A 20,825-nucleotide genomic window follows, 5' to 3' on the forward strand; every position below is an offset into this window, starting at 1 on the left:
GCCAGTGTTGGAGAAATATTCACCACACTTGTCTGGTGTTCGGCATCAAGCGCAGAAGAGCAATTACTGGCCTATCAAATCAATTTCAATCTGTTCTGCAAGGGAGTGTGTTTGAGGCTGTCAGCGCTGTCAGGGTTTTTTCCGACTTTCCGACAAAAAAACAAACAAACAAATAAACAAAAATAAATCACCTCTGAGCATGCTCTGCAAGTCAACTTCCTGCTACAAGTAGTTTGGTGCTGGGTAATTGCAGCCAATTAGACCATAGCTTATTTGCGTCAGTCATCGTCTGGTCTGAAATCTGCTGTAAATAAAAACATTTTTAGGTCTAAATGCAGAAACATGATCACAGAGACTTGTAGCAGCCTCTAATTAGAGGGAAAAAGCCCGAGGCAGTGAAGTGGAGGCAAAAAGTGAACCGTTTTTATTACATTAAAATGTTTCATACAAACAATGCATACACACCAGTTTCATATTGCTTCAGACATAAGTTTCTTTTCCGTTTGAATTCCAGTTAAACAACTCTGTAACAAAATGTAAGTACAACATTTATGAAAATATAAATCTCTAAACAGGTAAGTCAGTCCTGACAATACAAAGAATACCATAGAAACATTCATTACCAGTATGTCAACTATGAGTTGCAAACATGTAAGTTATTAAAAGTCATTCAAGTTACTTAACATACAATAATACCATGTACTGGCTTTCATAAGGACACATTCAAATATACTCTTAAACTGGCATTCCAATATATTTTTTAATTTAACTTTTTAAACTTTTTAGCAAAGATAGCACATTTTCTCTATCATAAACATAATCACAGTAGAACACTGAAACAATTTTCGTAACAATATCATTACAGTACAAGCCTCAAAAACAAATGAGACAACAAACTGAAACACAAACTAGAATTGGGACTTTGGCAATTACATGATATAATATCTTTCTTTTTTTTTAATTTAGAAACTCTTCAGATGTAGGGAAATAAAGTATTTTAAAGCTTGATGCTGCTACCTGGTTTGAAATCATCCAAGGGCTGTTATCTCAACAGTTCAAACCTAGTAAACGTACAATAAGATGGAATAGCCCTTGAAAAGTATATATCAAAGTGTAAGTGTGTGGTTGTTGTTTCGGTGAAGCCTGGCATATGGTTAGCCTCGGAGCTCAAAATTGCAGAACACAAATTAAGTTCAGGATTATTACTGACTTTGAAAAACGCTCTCACGGCACCTGCAAGCTGATTCTTCGTAAAGTGCCGGTAAACCAGATCTTAAGGAAGGATAAATGCGATTTATTTCCCATGTATTTCCCACAAATGTGGCTACTGTGACTCTACTATGGGCTTTTGCCACCTTTGATTGAAGATTTGAGGAAACGAGGACATGATGTGTATGGGACCAACCAGCATACGCCTCTTGCAGCAGTCCAAATAACCGGGCTGTCCCAAACACGATTTCTGGGCTCCAGAGCTTCCACATCCAACATCGCTTACATCTCCCCTTTCGGCTGAGATAGACGCCACAGCTAGAGATTATTTCTCATTCCTAAATAATTAGTGTTCTGCATTAAATTAAGTGCAAATAGTAAATATCAAAACTGAAAACAAAGAACAAATATCAGAATAATCAAGTATTTGGCTCCTGCCCTAAAAAATAAAAGATAATTTTTAAGTGATTTTCACATGAACTATTTGCTAATTTGATCTGAGCTGATCTGATCACCCTATATTCAGCTGCTCACACTAGTTTGTTAACAGGTCATTCGGAGATCTGGATGTAGACCTTATATAAATCAGTATAATGACTGTTTGGCCGCTGAGGATGCCACTTTTCTGTGTGTAGTTTTAGTCAGAGACAGTCTGGAATTACTGTAATATATTTTTTTAGGAAACTGAAGGAGCCAGCGTGTGTTTTGAGAGTCCCCATTTCCTGAAATTAAGTGGTCACATTTATGGGAAATACAAGAGGTTGAAATAAACCAGAAATAATCTTAACAGCCTTTATTTCATACTTAAGCTTATATAACGGTCAGAAAGAATTAGAGTTTGTGAAATATTAAACAATTTCAAAACCTGTGGTTGTATAACAACATTTTGGAGCCTGCCACAAAACTGATTGTGTGGGAAAGATTTGTATTTGTAGAGAAAAAGAGAGAATGTTTAAATAGTATTTATACAAACCTATCGTCAACAGTGACATGCACTGAGTACAAATGCTTACGTGAACATCGGAGTACAGATTTCAACATACTGTATTGTATTTTTTAAAGAGTTTGTTTGGATTTTCTTTCTTGATAGTAAAGAGGCAACTTTCTGCTTTGAATCTGCTATTACTCGTTACACTAAAGCTGTTTTTTCTGAGCATTTTCTTATGTACAAATGCTGATATACAAACAAATATTTTGAAATAGTTTTTGAACAACAACAACTCAGACGCCCAAAGTCTCTCTGAACTTGATATGATCGAATTGCTTGTCTCTGATGTCAGTTGTTAGGATGATGACATCTCTTTTGTACGGGTACAAAAAGGTTTTTTTTAACGATACCAGACATAAAGAGAGACTATCATGTCAGCAGTAGCCTGTAAGTACCTGGATGGCCTTGTGTATTCTTGTAGGCAAATCCAAAACCTGTTTTAAGACAACTCTAAATCACTTTGAACAAGTTATACAATTCATGTTTCATATGAATAAATCTAATAATTTTGCACAAACCACTCAAAGTGCTTCCACCTACAGTTTAAACCTCTAAATATATTCACACGGCCAAGTCGTTTCAGTGAAACACTGGTCTAACTATGTCCTTTTCTACTGGAACATTTGAACAAACTCCACTAAACCTAAAGCAAGTACACTGGTTAAGGCGCGAACGTGTATGGTGCTATGCTACACTGTATGTTCAATAGTGGTGTTTCCCTTAAGACGAGCAGCACACAAATTGATGGAACTGCAGGTAAATTCACATCAGATTTACGAAAACTGTTCCAAGAAATTTCTGCCATTACAAGGAGCAATGCTATCCGTCTCTTGTGTTGTTGACTGATCTCGACCGAGCGTTCAGATTTAACGTCAATGCAAGTATTATGTAACGGTGTGTATACTGTGTTTACAAATTCCCTGCATTTTCATAAATCTTGTAATCTGCACATAAAGAACATTTTAAGTTCCAGGCACTCACTTTGATTGCATTAAGCACAACTTAACATTTTAAGGAGTTGCACAAATTGCAGCAGCCAAAAAGAGATATGTACATATGTTCATAGTTCTTCCTGTTTGTACAGTACCGACTGATGTAATTACAAACATAAATATACTCTTAAGAACAACATTATGGCTTAATGTGTACAATGTAAATAAAGATGTATACAATGTGTACAATGAAAGTAGCTAAAATTAGTGGAATGGCTTTGAAAATGTTTGACCAAGACATCTCAATAATAACTTTGTTCTTCAAATGCAAAAGGACACATAATGGCAACTAATACCTCACATAATTTACATTTTTCTTCTTTTCAAAAAAAGAAATAGAAAAAAAAAAGAAAAATATCTTTCTAACAGTCTTGATGTGTAAAACAAACCAAAACTGTATCATAAGTTGGAAGTAAGTAATACATAATTTGAGTGCAGCGTTAAAATGGTCGGCCCATTAACTACCCAGAGGGCTGACATCTGCAGCTGAATCACGTGGCTGTAAACAAGAATCAACTGCAACCCCAGAGAGTCTAATCGTCATTACCTTTCTCCACCCCTTGTTCTAACTAGTTATCCATCTATCTCTGTAGCATTTCAATCTTTTTTTGTAGGCGTGATCGACTCACCTTCCCCGGAGTCTGACACGTTGATGGGGCTGTCCCTGGAGAACACCTCCGTTGACTCCCTCCAAATGCAGTCGGCAACACTCTTAAAGGAATGGTTACCGCACTTAGGCCGTACCTTCTGTGAGGCATTGTTGACAATCTGTCGGCTGTTGGACGTGGCTATCTTTATCTTGAGTGCGGCGTCTACTCTGTCCACTACTGTGTAAGTGCCGATGCTGCCATCCTCGAAGCCAATGATGATGTTTAGTGCTCGCTGGGACAGAGACAGAAAGGTTGGCGTCTTGTACAGCGAGCATGTGCCGATGCTCTTACCATCAGCAAGGCGCATCACAATCAGGTTGGACACAACACCGGCATCGTCATCTTCATCACAGTTCCGGAAACAGACGTATACTAGATAACGTCCATCTCTCGATAATTTCTGTCGCCAGATTATACCAGCAGCATGGACAAGCCTTAGTTTCCCACTGTGAAGGTCCAGGACATTGATATTCTCGTCCCCTTTGGATACAATTCCTAGTTTTCCATTGGGAGAAATCTGGAAGTCCTCCAGATTTTTGAGGAAGTTGGTTGGCAACTGGACTCGCCTGCAAACGGACTCATCTGCCACACTCCAGATGAACACGGTTTCTGTGGATGTGATGAACACTACGCAGTCAGGGCAGTCGGGTATGAGCTTGAAGTTGACAATGGTAATACCATCATCACAGACAAACTTCTTGGATACGCTGCCTGACCACAGGCTAACCGCGAGGAGCTTGTTTTTGGAGGTTCCCACTAAGAAAGTGTTTGCTGTGGTGATCACTGCATTCTGCAGGGTGACTAAAATGTTGCACACTTTGTGACCAGTCGCAAGCCTCCAGACTCTGGAAGCATTCTGCTCACAGAGAGACACAACAAACTGGTCGTTGTGCGTAATTAGCAGTTGTGATATTCTTTGTCCATTGATGCGGAAAATATTTTCTCCCGTGTTGGTTTGCCAAATGTACTGACTGGACTTGTCATCTGAAGTCACCATCAGATCCCCTGAGGAGGTAAGAACACAATTCTCCACTACGCCTTCGTGCTTGAAGACTGTCTCAATAAAGCCGGTGCTGAAGTTCCACTTGTGGACAGCCTCTGAACCGTCCATTGTAAACACGTAATCCTCTCTGCCAGACAGTTGCAAGGTCTGGATCTTCTTGCCTGTTTTGTCGATATTGGACATGGCGGTGATTATATCAATGTCCCAAACAGACAGTACTCCACTGCTTGCAACAGAAAGCAGCAAGTTATGATGGACTGATTTAATGAGTTTGACGATAGCCCCTGAGATCTCAATCAGGCTGGCCATGCACTGTCCACTGTCACGCCTCCAGACAAAGATGGAAGAGGTGTTCTCCATGGAGGCCACAATGCTTTGTCCATTTTTGGAGAGAACAGCAGCTACAAATCGTTCACTACGTTTGGCTTTAAACTTCTCCACCATTTTCCATACTTTTGTATCCAGAACTTCAATACTTCTGGCCTTGCAAATGAGAATGGAGCGCTGGTCTTCAGATAGCTCAATGCCCACCACTTCACTCTCATCCCCTCTACAGTCATAATCCTCCATCAGCCTTGGGTTAGTGATCTCTTTGGTGTTCCATACTGACAAACTGCCTTCATTGTCAACCATCACCATTTGGAATAGGGTGTCTAGAACCAGAATGGACTTTACAAACCCCCCAGAAAACTCAGAGGTGACAGTTGCTAGCTTGTCCCCGTTTCCCAGATGAAAGATGGATGCAGTGTTGAGGTACTGGCCACAGAAGGCATACATTCCATCTGGAGAGCACTGGACACAAGTCACTTCGTACCAGCAATGGAACTGGTAGAGAGGCCAACCATAGAGTAGGTCAATGACGTTGACGTCTTTACTAGCTTCAAGCCAAGCCAAAGCATGATGGGTTGACAAAGTGAAACCATTGATGAAGGCCACCCCGCCAGTAATGCCACCATGCTTTGACCCCTTGATTTCAACCTCAGATAAAAGGCAGGACTTGTGATTATCATATATGAGCAGCGTGTTTTTGGTTGTGGCCACAACCAGATATTTTTCATCAGTAGTTAGCCTGATTCCCAGCACAACAGATTTGGCTGTGTCGATCTGTCTTAGAAGTTGCCTGCTCTCTACATCCCAGGTACTGACAGACCCGTCTTCCAAGGCTACGAGGACTATATTTGGAGCTAATGTGGGCAAAATCTCCACAATCTGCATGTAGCTAGAGCACAGAGGAAGCCTCTCTGGACTGTAAGTGACATCCATAGAGGAGTGGAGAGGCACAATGGAGCAGTACTTCGGCCCATCTTTGTCACACTCCAGGAGGAGATGTCTGAGCTTTGGGAGGGAGGTGACAACTGGCAGAAGCCTTTGCTGCAATTCTGCAGACAATGATGCTGGGTTCTTTAGCACTTTTACCTTGATGCTACGCAGAGTGGTGGCCAAGAACTTCAGTTCTTTTTCTTGAGTATAGCTGTAAGCTAGGTCAATGTCTGTTAAAGCCTTTTCAAACTGACCAATCTTGATCATTGTATAGAGCCAGCTGAAGTTCATTATAACACCGAACATGAGGTCATCAGTGCGCCCACTCCTGGAAAGATGGTACACGAGCTCTGTCATCTTTCTATGGTTGACAAAGAAAATGTCAGGCTCCAAGAGGTTACACTGGAACACCCAAGGCTGCTCTGGAGTCTGCCTGTCATAGGAATACTTGTCAGAACATGTTTTTTCATGGGACTGTTGATGGTGAGGGTTTTTGTGGTGAGATATGTTCAGGGACGTGAAGTGGTTGTTATCGTAAGTAAAGATCTTCTTCCTGCCTCCTGACCATGCACCTAGGAAGTACTCCGCAAGAAGGCTGTGCATTTGATGCACATCCTCCTCATTGCTAAGATACAGTTTCTGGGCAATAAGATGAAGGTGTCTGTTGGCCCAGACCATCAGGGTGACGTTACGCACTTGGCGTTCGACCAGATAACCCTCAAGCTCCTCTTTGAGCCTCGCAACCAAGTCATATGAGATCCTCAAAGGGTTTCTAAGGTAAGTTGCGACGATGACATCACCTAAGACAATGTTATCAAGAGATAGAATATCTTCCAGCTCGACCTCCGTTAGTCCAGCCTTGGCCATGGTGATGTACCCTAATGCTCTGAAGACAAATCTTTGGCCCAATTTGTTCTCCACGGAGTAGAATAGATGCTCTATGCTTTCATGCACTGTGGAGCACAGAGACTTGTCATCCACATCTTTGTGGGACCTCCAGTGAACTACTTCTCTGTAGATGAGGTTCACAAACATGGGTAACGTACACTTAGCAAGTGCTTCATTTACATATATCTGCTGGCCTGAGGTGACTTTCCGCTTCACCCCCAGCAACTGCTGTTTTAATGTCTGGCTGCAGACCTTACGGTCTCTCTGAATTAATTCCACATAATATCCTTCATCATGGATGAGGTGTCGCAGTTTCTGCAGGATGCCATGTTTATTGGGCAATGTTGACACTACAATGCGGACAGTCCTAGGCAGGTGAATTGGTAGCCACCACAACTTGCGAGCTTCGTCAGCATCTGAAAGCTGCTCCAGGGCATCCAGGATGATGACCAAGGGCCTGTGGAATGAAGATTCCCCTAGAAGGTTGATCAGGAGCTCCCTCATCTCCTGGATCTTGTTAGGCAAAAAGTGAATCAGGCAGCGGTAGTTTGTTGCAATCTGTTCACAGATGCTCTGGAGGAATGTGCGTAGGTCTGTTGAGAGCTGGGTTGAGCCAATAAAACGAACGATGACCACCGGGTCGGTTTCGGGACCCATCTCTTTCTGCAGCCATGCGTAGGCCTAAAAAATAGAAAAGAAAAAAAAAAAAACAGAACAAAAAGATTTTTAAAATAAATATGCAGTGGAACATATTTTTTATGATTGGGTTCTGTAAATATTCATTCTTAATAACAGAGATACTTATATTAGACAGAAAAATAGATAAACCTCAATTAAATTTTAATAGCTTTAGTCATTCTAAAAGTCATTAATATGTAGATTGTAATTCATATATTAATATTCTTTTTTATCAGAAGAATTGTGAATGAACACAACTCCACTTTTGAGGTCTCATTGATATTATAATTTCATTCATGAATTCATTAAACGGTTCAGCTGGGATTTTGGGAGACATGAAGAGGTTATTTGACACTTCTAGGGCAACAGGGATGACGCCTACTCCACATTTGGCTATTCTATATATCTTAAAGCTATTTGTATTTTGCACACATTTAGTTAAGTATTTGCAGTACACAAACACGCATTTGATACACAAACACGTACAACAGAGACATATTCAAATTGTAAATAAATGTTTAATGCAAAAACTAAACCTCCACTAAACATGTTATTTTTAAATCTTGATACTTCAGTAGATTCAGCTTCAGTAGCCCAATTCTCACTATTACAAACATGTATAAATGAAAGTCTGCACAACTTCAATTAACCTGACTGACCGACTTACATACAGTAAATACCAGCCATTATCCTGAGAGCGGTAATCAGCAGATTCTCTTAAGACTCATTCCTGAATTGGCAATATTCTCTAACTGTGCCAAAGCAGTAACTGCACTATTAGGAAGCCATTAAATACTCCTGTATATTATGCTGTAATAGTCTATTTAGCAACTAGTGTCATTTATCATCTGGCACATATTACACTTATTGTGCTAATTTAAGTTGTGATACAAACACAAACATTTCCATGTTCTTGTACTGTGTATCCGTTGTAGAGATCCAGCTCGGACTCAGATATGTAACTATGATATGTACACAAAGTCAAAAAGCACTGACTCATCTGGAAAACAATAACACATATTATTATAATATTGTTTTGAATTGCCATTAAGTATTAATTGTATTTATTATTTACTTAATTTAGCATATCATGTTGAAAACTGATTTAAAATCAAGTCAAGTCAAATTTGACTTATTTGAGCGAATATAACAAATGATAATTTAGCTTTAAAGGGAGCAGTGATCCCACTTCTCCCACAACCAACTACTATGTTCACAAATTATAGACCTACATTTGTGCACTTTGCTTTATGCTGACACTTATTCTTTATACATTACACAACCGACTTTAACATCCTGTGATACTAAGGACGGATATGGCCACTCTAATCACAAGATTAATAAAGATAAATTCATCATTTTCTGCTGACACTACACATACCTGTATTTTCTAGTGCACCGGTTGTGGACTAAGCTCATAAATGCTCCAGGGTTCAGATGAATCAAACCAAATCAAACAGGTTAGGTGTGAATCACACCCCGTGGACTTGAGTACAGAGTAGCCTCAGATCAATTCTGCTCTTTTTTACTCTGCCTTAAATCTAATTACACACTTTCCCCTTCACACAGCAGTGCCACACAGATTTCAAACTATTATTTTTTTTATTTAACTTGATGCATGTGCTGAAGATACAGAGATTAAAACAGTGGACACCCACTCTTATGGACAATATGGTTGTGAGAAGCAAGTTCAAACAATTACACCAAAAACAAATACGCAAATTGGTCTTGTTCGCTCCCATTCCACTAATAATGAGGTGCACGGTTTAAAAACAGATAAAACACAGCCCACTCACAATACGGCTGAGTGATAAATCTGTCGGTCTGTTAGTCAGTCTTCTCTGTGTGGGCAAAACTTATTTAAAAAATACTGTATTATGTGATAAGTGACAAGTTAGACACGGTGATCTGAACATATATAAATTTGGAGCTGTTGCACTGCATTAAAAGCTAATTGTACAAATATCTACTTAAATAACTGGTTAGAGGACATATTTCCACATTATCCATCGTTGTTGAAAGACAATGAAGAAAGACGTGCTTTGACCTCTTCCACCCTTGGACATGTGCGTGTGTGTAAACACCTGAAGTTATAAACCATTCTGCTGCCACCTTCTTCACTTCATTTAACTTCTTTAATTAAATATCTTGTCTAACTTCTCCTGTAACTTTAACTCTGAGGTTTGAGAGTTATTTATTCATGATTATCATCTTTTGTGTTGCCTTGTTTTCTTGGTGTTATTGTACCTTGTAACATTTGTTACCCCTAAAGTAAACTGAACTTGGATGATACTGTATGAACAGTGGTTAATAAATTAGCTTATTAATACGACATTTATTGCAAAGGTTGGACACCGGGAGCAGATATGTGGACACCTGCTGTGAGATCTTGGCTATGGTGTGATCCTAATGGAGCCGGGCAGCCAGATGGCACATACAAAGACGCGGAGTGAAAAGGGAATGTGTTACATTAGCACAGATACAAGCTTTAACACGCACATGTACCCAGTAAGAAACAAATACTATAGATTATAGATGTTCACACACAGATGTTGAAAATGAGGAAACCCACATACACCGAGTCAAGTGCAGGTGTGGACAGACGTGCACACGGACACAAACGCAGCTTGATGGATGTTACACACACGTACGTGAACTGTCTCTAGGTGGACACACAGATGGTCAAGCAAGCGTTTGATGGAAGAGATGAACGTTTGCACGCCCCCTGTTGTACAAAAATGGACACATGCTCAGATCTGACAGCGAGACAGACGAGTGCAACCAAGAAGATGGTCGGGGATCACATGAAATAAAAAAACATAGTTTGTGAATGTCCTCTCTCATGTCTCACCTGTTTGGCAACCTCAGATAGCAGCAGCGTCTTCCCAGTGCACGGACCTCCATACACCACCAGAGGGCTCATTCTGCTCCCCTTGGATGGCATAAGATACTCCTGCACATAATCCAACGACTCAGTCTTGTACTCGTAGAGGGCTGCATAGCTTTTACAGAGAGAGAGGTGCTGCAGGATCTCATCGTACAGTGGGTCCGTCTCTGTGTCAAAGTTCTGCTGGACTGTGGCTTGGATGATATCCACCATGTCCTCATAGAACTGTTTACACAGACCTTCCACATAGTGGCTCTCCACTTCTTGGGAGTAGCCCAGCTTCATGTCACAGTGGGTGACGGAGGAATAGACGCGGAGGTTGGAGGCAGCAACAACTGTCGGGATGAACTCATCTCGTACCTTCAGAAGGCGTTCGTAGGCTTCCTGGTTGCGCATGACGCGATCACCGCTGACCACGATGTCCATGTATCGGGCCATCTCGGGAAGCTTGGCAAACCGGTCAAAGTTGGAGATCTTGCGAATGTAGCAGACACATTTCCTGAGAAAGGCAGGAGTTTGTTTCCCAAGGGCAAAGTCTAATTCATCCTCCAAGGCTGGAATGAGAGAAAATACATAGTTGTTAAATTAGTAGGTAGAAAACCTACTACACTGTGTTTGGAGGATTGAAAAATGGCCTAATTCTATCATCTTGTTTCCGAGAAGCTAGAAAAACAAAGTACAGCTTGCAAAGGATTTATATTTTTTCAAGAGCAAAGTTAAACAGATTTTGGAAGCATTTATCCTCTGATTAGATACATTTCACATGAGGCTCATTTAAGAAGAAAAAAGTTGATAGCATTACATAAGCCAGCACTGCTGAACTGTATCATGGGCTCTCCCACAAAGAGCCAGCTGACTGAACTTCTGCCAGCATCTCCTGTTGTAGCCTGACGTTGTAGCCTGATAATTAGGTGGGAGAGAGAAAAAAAGTGTGAAAGGAAAGTTGTGAGTTCCAGGAGACGGCGCAACTTCCTCTCTATAGCACAATTGAGCACCGCTTAAAGCCCAGTGTGCTCATTAAGGTGCATAACAAATGCAGTTTCCTTTCCTGACACCAAAGAGAAGCTTCCTTTTAATATGAACTAGTAAAACTTGAAATCGCCTAACTAGCTTTGTATTATTCATTTCAGTGATGTGTCTAGACTCCAAAACCAGGACAGGCACAGGTCAATGAAGCTTGTGATCAGATTCAAACAACATATTGCTTAGATCATCTTTCACAACGACAGCTTGAGGAAATAACAAGATACGCAGTATCCAGTAATAACTGGGTGATTCCCACCAATTATTTAGAGACAGGAACTGATGAAGAGCATGATACAGGGTGAAAATAAGCTGTGGGAGAAATTGTCAGATGCATAAAAAAAACTGAGAATAACTGTTTAGAAGTGAAAATGACGAGTGATGTTAACAGCCACACTGAAGGCCAACATGCAGCAGGGTTTCTCAACATTTAGTCTGCTAATCACCAAAACATTAGCATCATGATATTAAAACGTACAGTGGAAAAAAAAGGTTGTTTTTTGAAAAGTTACTAAGGAAAACTCTTCAGAAACGTTTTCTTTTTCAGTCTGACACTGCAACGTGCTGGTTGGATTAATTACCGTGAGCTGAACATACGATATGATCGATCAGTCACTGTCATCTGCTGAGCCGAGGCTGACAGGCTCTGATTGTATCTCATCTCATGTTATCAATTTCATAAATAGGTGACACTGAAAACAACAGCATCATTCATGTAATACACAGCCATGTGATTATTCTACCTAAAGGTTAATGTTATATTAAAAACCAGTGTCTTTTTTTAGGGTACATTAGATCCATTGTCCAGCAAGGGATGCTTATTTCTGGATTGTTTTCTTAATTATTTAACACTTAATTAATCTGCTGACTAAATGATCTACACATTGAACAGATCACATGAACAGAAAAGGCTACATTGGACATTTTACCTATCATATGTGTCTACATTTTGAAATCAAACGATAGGTCAAAAAATGTAATACAGGATGGAAAAAAAAAAAAAAACTCAGACAGGTCGGAGCGTGCTAGCTATCACACAGTGAGAGTGAGACATCATCCAACTTGAAAAGAACATATCAAAAGATGTGACGTGAAAAGATGAAAAAGAAAGACAAAGTCGACCTGAAACTAACCAGAGCAAAGAAATTTCTTGGCCTGAGCGCTCTTCATGGTCCCCTTCTCTTGAAGCTGCAGCACCGCTGTTCGGAAGATCCTCTTGATCTCCTCCGACACGTTCCTCCAGGCCTTGTCATTCTTGGTCTTGGTTGCGCTGCTAGATTCCATCTACGCGGGACAGGGGGCAGTCAGAGGACAGTGAGAGTTTACGGTTTAGATGCAGGACTCTCATCGTGTACAGAGGAAAAGTTGTTTTTCTCTGTGCAGAAGCTGTTCAATAACAGTGGGAACATGTTCTGTTTTATATTAGCAACATTAACTTTTTAATCTCTATAAAGTTCAAAAGGTTTGAGGACTGCCTGAGATAAAAAAAAAACATTTGCTCACAAAGTCAAACTCAAGTTGTTTTTCTTTTCAGTTTGTGAGTATGAAATGTTCCCACAGAGCTCAAGGACAGGAAGAATTATCAGCACTCTAAAAGCCTGGTGGAAGTCAAGTTAGGACATTCATGTGGGTAAAATAAGACACAAAGAAGCTCAATAACATTTCAGAGTGGCTGCTTAGTTGGGACTTACAGAGTTCTGGTAGTTCTTAAGCATTTGGGCTTTGGGTTTGAGGTAGTATGCGGGTGGCACCGAGTTTTCATCCCTGCAGTACCACTCTTCCAAGATGTGTGTGTCCAGCCCTGCCTCCACAGCTGCATCCAAGATCATCTCAAACTCGGCCGATTCCACCTCCCCCGGCACTCGGATGCTGCCGTACTTTTCTCCCACCAGACCCTTGTGGGGAAGGAAGCAAAAGAAAGTCATAGGGCAGGGAAGGTGAAGAGAAATAGGCACGAAATATGTATCACCGTCCTTCAAACTATTTTAGGGCTCTATTTTGTGAATCACTGGCGCAGGGTGAATGGCGGAGTCAATGATGCACACAGTGCAATTTCAGAGCCACAGGGGCAACTGCGGTGCAGCTGGGAAATCGAGCAGCCAGTTTGTGACAGCAGGGATGTAGTCGCCACCGCAATCCCCACTCTGTGTGCACTGTGGTGCATACTGGCAGCTGTATCATGGATGGAAATAGATTTACGCCGCAGTCACATGGTAGTTGTACAGTGTACATATAAGCGAATGTAGACGCTCTGTTCCCATACACAGCAGAAAGTGTTTCTTGTTGGAGTAAAACCGTTTAAAACTGAGCATGATTCTGATTCTGGTAAAATCTGAACACTCGGCGCAGCTTTCAGTACTCGTCTGATGCGACAGAGACATTTTGGCTGGTATCACAAAAGCACAGGGATTCAACATCAATCCCTCTCCATGATTCATTCATTCATTTTCAGTAGGAAAAGGCAGATTTGTTCTGCTGCTGCACAGCTAATGTTTGAATGACATACTGTTATGTAAAATACACACAGCCTTGGCCAAATTCCCTAAATGCTCAGTAATCAGTGGTATTAAGAAAATGAGCAGATTTGCTTTATATATAGAACAGATGGGACTGTTTTAAATGAAAAGAAGTTAACCCATTAATTAAAATGAGAAATGTGGATTTGGGAGAATAATGTCTAAGACTGTGAAATGCAATTTAAGTGTGCTTAAACGTTATCATCACAAGCCGCAGCCTCCATCATCATCATTCACACACAATAAAGCCAGTATCAATAATCTTTGCACACGATTTTTTAAAGTCAGAAACCAGAACACTCAACACAGCAGCTGCAGAAGTAGGCACCGTGAGATTAAACGGTTTCATCCCACTATTATCACCCACTCCACACACATGCTTTCTGAGTGACAGCTGATTATGGGCCAGTGGATGGATCAGTGCATGGTTCGTGGTGCATTCAAGGGCAATGGGCAACAAATGGCCGAACCCTCCACTACATGACCAACTGATCTTTACTCCATGTGTCGTAACTCGCTGCAGCTGAAGCCTCGGGCCGAAGATGCAGAGCGAGTGAGGTACAAGCCAAATGACTGTGAGCTCCGATGAGCAGGAAAGCCACGGTGGTGCGCTCACGGCATCGACGCTTCAAAACCATTCCATGTTGGACTCCTCGTTCCCTTGGCATTCGCAGTGGGAACAGATGCAGAGAACAAGCAGAATCAGATGAAGGCATGTGGCATGGTCCGTAGGAAGGCCTACTCTGTGGTGGATTCATTAACATTCACACAGTTTTGTGCCCATGTTGCACAAATTTGGTATCAAAGGTTCATTTTACAGCATCTTTTGGATGGAAGAAGATGAGCTACCATGTACCGCATCAGTTGTTTTGGAGGAGGAGGTGTCACTTGCAGGGCTGGGTATTTAATTTTGGATCCAAGCTCATAATTTGCATTATATAAGCATTTAGCAAACACTGATTGCTGTGCAACAGTAGAGTCGAATAAATATATGTATCTAAATACAACACTTTGAGGCAAAAACAGTAGAAAAGATACAAAATGAAATAAATCAATAAACTTAAAAATAAAAATATGCCAAATAATGAATGAACTCTCCTGTGTCCAGGATACAAGAAGCCTAATAAGAAAATAATGCTAATGTGTGAGCAAAATAAGAGACAGATATATTTAAAGCCAGAACTAATACAATAGAGGGAGAAGGTGAATTCCCCTGTTTGTAATTCTTTGTGCTCTCTTTCTGTCAAAGTAAATAGTTTTGTAGATAAGTAGGGCAAGCTGCTCGCTAGCTTCGACTGTGACGGGAAAAGCTTTGGTATTGGATTCAACCTCAAAGCGTTGCCAAGGACAAGTGGCTATTTCAGTTCAGGATCCTTTTCAGCTAAGTAAGTGGTTCGATTTGTGACTTGTTGATTGTATTTTAGTTTTTTTTTTCCACATCGGGAGTAACTTGCAAACATACAGTAATGTTATCTAGGTTAACACCGTCTGGGGTTGCCACAGTTTAGCACCGTGCCCAAATCAAACAATGAGCTAATGTTAACCTTTGCTGTGACACATATATCATCATCCAGGAGTCACTATGCAGTGAATGTGCTATTGTGAACTGAGCTTTCAGTAATGTAACCTGAAACCCCATCAAATAATGCAGAGTGACATGCCCCTGGCTTTTTGATGTGATGTTAGTTTGGGTTGCTGCTGTAGGCAGTAAAAACAGTAACATTAGCAGCTTACATTACAGCCAGCAAAGACACAATATGCTGTATTTCTTACATCTTTCCTCTTGTGTTCTTGGCTTTAGAGATGTTTATATATAGTATCTTCCAGTACTGATGTGCAGGCTAAAGTGTCGTACTGTAAACATCCATTAATGCACCGGTTTTCGTCATGGATCGTGTAGTAGGACATTAACACCTTGATGCTGCAAAATTGTTCTTACATTACATCAAATAATCCTACTTTAGCAACAACAGCCTCCAAACCAGAGCTACTTGCCTCAGAGGGACACCTTAGATCTTCTAAGAATCTGTGACGGGCCCTACAGGTCACCTGATCCAGCCTCTTTGGGTGGATCTGTATGAGTCATGGTGCTGCAGTGATGTGTCAGTGGAGGATGGAGGCTCTAGGCTGAACTACATCACAGTAATCCTGAGAGAGAAAGTCCAACAGTGCGTGTGTAGCTGGGGATCAGGGAAAACAGTCACTCTCCAAGTTGCTGACAAAGTCTCTGTCAGCTCGCCTCGTGGTGACGTAGCCGGATGAACGGAGTGGGTGGGTGTGGAGACTGTGATTAGTATAAAACGAAATAACAAAATGAGGCGCAGCACATACACAACACACACTCCCTCCCATCGCTCTACCCTTGTGTGTGATCTAATGTCACTTCTGTCACCCACTTGACTTCTCCAAAACCCAAACTATAAAAAAATGTCCAAATATTTGTCGGCTGGTTTTAACAGCCCCCGTCTAAGCCAGGGAGCAGGGCTGGAACGAGTCTGTCTAAAGTGGATTACAGCACAGCAGCTGACAAGCTAGAACTTCACTAGTCTGTGTGTGTGTGTGTGTGTGTGTGTGTGTGTGTGTTCAGTATTTGTGTGTCCCTCTTTTGAGAGAGGACTAAGGGGCTGCAGTAGTTCTTATTTCACTTTACCAGCCGCAGGTGGAAGAAACACAGGAAGCTAAAGTGACAATAGCAAAGCAGATAGGGGCCAAATGCAATTCCAGTTTTAGCTCCACTCCTCCACTCCCACCCCCTCCTCCTTCCTCTGGCTTTTCATCCCTGGTAGGGGGTTTTATACTCTGGCTAAGTGCACTTTATCTGATGAGCCAGTTGGGAGAGACGACATAGATATTGTACACAGCTGCAGTATGAATCAAGAAATCAATCACTCACGTGGTCAATCAATCAATGAAAACTACAGTCTACTGCTCGGATGCTTGCTGCATACGCTCTGGCACTGCAGAGGGAAAGTGGCTCAAAAAGGAAACGTGATCTGATCAGAGAAATTCTCATTCTGAGTTTGGCACGAATACTGTCACAGAGCAGGGCTTAGCTAAGATTTATTCTATTCTGATATAATACAGTATGCTCTAGCCTAGTCTGCTAATTTATTTTTTCTTATTGTTTAAAAAAAAACACAAAAAAAAAAAACAACAAACCAACAATGAATTTGTTCTGGCCAATTATTAGTATATCAAAACCCTAATGTAGCTTTTCCTTTCTACAAAATCTATTAAAAACATCTATGAGTAACATCTTCTAAAAGCTACACCACCCATCTGCTTCCCTTAGTGAGTCTTCAATAGAAATCTGTGTGTTTACATGCACCTACTGTACAGAAACTAACCAGGTCACAGTGGGCTTGTTGTAAATTTATTTACACTTATTAAGTGTCATGTAAACAAGAAACCTGGTTTCATTTTCAGGAAAGCAGATTTCTACAGGTGGATTTCTTGATTGATTCTTCATTAATGGAAAATACACATTTCCCTGCCATGTTTATGTAAGTCAGGAAGCTGCGTTTTCTGTTTTCTGTGTGTTTTTTCTTTTCTTTATTAAGAAACAAATTGGTTTTGAGTTGAAAGGGCTGCAAGGAATTTAAGATTGACTGACATAATGTTGATTTTGGCCTATCAGGAGGTCTCCTGACAACAAGAATAATAAAGAACCAGCCTTATCCTTTATGATAAAGATAAACAAAATAGAACCAGCTTTAATATACATGTTGACTTTTGATTTTACTTTGCACAAGAGCAGATTCATCACCCTACATCAAACTGGTACTGCTAATCTTTTGTTCGATCCTTCGAAGTTTGCTTCTTTGCTGAAATTTAGACCAATTATTCTGTATGCATATCAAATTCTACTCAAATTGAGAGGTAAACCAGCGGGTCCAGGCTATCTCATTGCAGTTACATCATGTGAGTTGAATGGAGGAGAAGCAAAAGCTACAGTATCCTCAACTATCTACCTACATACAGTAAACCCACTATATGGCCAGGAAGTAGAAAGAACCAGCCAACACGCTGGATGAGCGGCTGCACCTTTAAGGCATTTATCAAGTTTTAGTGCTTTTTACATGAGGGAATTTGAGATTGTTGGAGAGCAGAAGAGTGAAGAGGGAAGAAGAAGAAGAAGGAAAAAAAAAACCAGTCAAGGCTCATTGTCATGCTTAATCTCCAGGTCAATGACACCATCACCATGCCAACCCCTGCGATCGCCATGGAAACCAGCTTTATTGCATCGACAGGTTAGAGAAAAGCCCCCCTCACCCAGGTACGGTGTGCTGTGTGTGCATTTTTTACGTGCATGTGTGTGTGTTTAACAACCCTCCACTGCCACCTGTCTTGTAGTCAGCCATGCCCTTTGAAAGACACTTGCTGCAATTGTTTCTTACTTATATAAAAGAAACTGACATATGCAGTAAGAAGCCGGTTATATAACAGCTGACGCTCCATCTTGTGAAGTGAGACCACTTTAAGTCTTCGTGGTCACACATGCCTCCTATGAAAAAACTATAAAATCGAAAATTATAATTCATAATTTCAATCAAGAAACAGATATCAAGTTCCTCGTTATCACATGCATTTCAATATTTTCCCTAATTTCCAGCAACAAAGTTGAGATGAAGAGTCTCAGAAATGCATAAAAGAAACATAGATGAGACTAGATATCAAAGCTTTTTGTGATACAGAAGAACAGGAGGGACTTCACAGCCCTGAATGAGTATTAAGAGGTTTCCTGCTGTTGATCAGATCCTCTGGGGCAACAAGAAACACACCTACAGTACGCATGTCAATTCAGTTTCTCTGATTTTTCTGTAGTGTTTCTAAAGAGCTTGTTATTCCCATCCTGTCCTTGTCTCCCCACATCCCCCTCTCTTTATCTATTTTTCTCAGCTATAGAAGCACATCACACCCCCTCTATTTCCTTTGACATCAATAATCAGTGCAGACGTAATTTATTATTATTTTCTTCCTCTGTTTACCCCTTTTTTGATCCATGCTTTGGGCTCAGTGGCAGTTGTTGTGAGCTGCAGACCCCCAGAGCGGCTTTTCTCCCCCCCCCCCCCCCCCCACCTACTCCTACAGTACAGTAGATGTGTGCACATGTACGTGTGTGTTTAGTTGGGGGGACACTGCAGCAGCATTTGAGATGTTCTGCTGAGCATGAGACGCCAACGATTCCTGTGTGTATGAACTAGCATCAGCGGCGTGTCAACAAATTGGTTTAAAAGAGACAAAAAAAAAAAACAAAAAAGAAAAAAAAAAAACAAAGAGCAAAAATGAAAATGAGGGGAGTAACAGCACAGGAGAGACTGTGATTAGTCTAAACAGAAACACACACACACACACACTGGAACGCCTGGATTGAAATCCACTCTGTTGCTGCAGAAACAACAAGACCCTAAATTCTGCTGACGTTTTCCTGATCTTCACATATATTTATCTAGGTCTGGCACCATGTTAAAATAAACAACAGTACTCCAGAGACGGCCCAGACAACCCAGAACTGTCATAAACAACGATCCAAGTCTCTGATCAAAGGACTTGTCACCACCACTGCAGCTCGGCGCTCTCCAGTCCTGGAAACGGGGCTGTGGTGAGGACGAGTAGCCGGGCTGCAGGGGCCGCAGCAGCTGGCTCTGACATGTCTGAATGGGACTTAATTCTGTGTAGCTCTTGTAGGCTCCTCAGCATAAACTCCTCTTCGAGCGGACCACTAGAATATGCCATTAAAGATTTAACCAGCCAGATGGGGAGGCTGTGCACTATAGCTGCATGTGTGTACGTCTCTTTAGTGTGTGGGGGTGTAGAAGGGTGTAAAGAGTCTGTATCACGCAGCGTTAAGAGTAAACCCCACTTAATTCTCAGTCTTGTGACAGAGAAAACACCTTGGGTCGAGTTTGTATGTGCCCATGTGGATGTGTGTTTGAAAGCAGGGGTGAGGAATAAAAACCAATCATAGGGGAGAGAGAACAACGAGCTGTGTGTGCACGTACCTGAGTTTATGTGTGTCTGCTTTCTCTTAGTGTGTTAGTGTGGTATTGCTCGGGGTCAGTCAGGGTTAAGATGGTGAAATTGCAGCGGGGACAGAGGGTGATGAGGCTGATGGGAATGAATGAAATCAGTGCGGCATGTACAACACAACAACCAAACACCAAACCTGCAGCACAACAGAGGAGGCTGTGTCATTTCTGTCGACCTCAGATCTGATCAGCCCAGTTTAGCCTGACTGACCTCATACTGTGCAGCCCAGTAACACATACACACACAAAAATATATCAATAGGCTTTAGAGGCCCTCACATCGTATTTCATGATACAATCTGAAACTTTAACACACATGAACAGAAAGTCATGAACCCCTACACATTAATGCCAACATTAGTGGCGAGGCGCAGGGACCACTAGAGCAAGGAAACGATCGTAACACAGGAAACGACATGGGAAGACGGAGTGGTAACATGTAATACAAAACCGCGACTATGTGAATCACCAGCTGGTGGCGATGTTGGTCTTAGTGGTACAAAGTTACTGACAGAAGAAGAAAAAAATCAAAAGCTAACTTTATTGGAAACACTCCTGCTGCTAATATAGCATTTGATAAAGAAAACAAAGGGATCACATGTTGGTTAAGTGGCTTTAAAGCAGCTTTTAAAGAAAATGACTTTGTGCACCACACTAGCCGTGCTTCTGTTTGCGTTTCTTCACTGTGTTTGATTCTTTGTC

General features: G+C 41.2%; 1 protein-coding gene across 1 annotated transcript in view; it reads right to left on the bottom strand.

Moving 5' to 3' along the window:
• Positions 1 to 454: 454 nt before the first annotated feature.
• The window catches only part of LOC113157911 (NACHT and WD repeat domain-containing protein 2), a 39,041-nt gene continuing 18,670 nt past the window's right edge, over positions 455 to 20,825 (bottom strand). Inside the window, exons 5-8 of the mRNA XM_026353569.1 lie at positions 13,270 to 13,473; positions 12,712 to 12,862; positions 10,520 to 11,109; positions 455 to 7,671 (exon numbers count right to left, since the gene is read on the bottom strand). Of these exons, the coding sequence (XP_026209354.1) occupies positions 3,787 to 7,671; positions 10,520 to 11,109; positions 12,712 to 12,862; positions 13,270 to 13,473 (4,830 nt within the window). The 3' untranslated portion in view covers positions 455 to 3,786. The remainder of the gene's footprint in view (positions 7,672 to 10,519; positions 11,110 to 12,711; positions 12,863 to 13,269; positions 13,474 to 20,825) is intronic.

Source organism: Anabas testudineus, chromosome 18, assembly GCF_900324465.2.
Source record: "Anabas testudineus chromosome 18, fAnaTes1.2, whole genome shotgun sequence".
In the NCBI taxonomy this organism is placed as follows: Eukaryota; Metazoa; Chordata; class Actinopteri; order Anabantiformes; family Anabantidae; genus Anabas; species Anabas testudineus.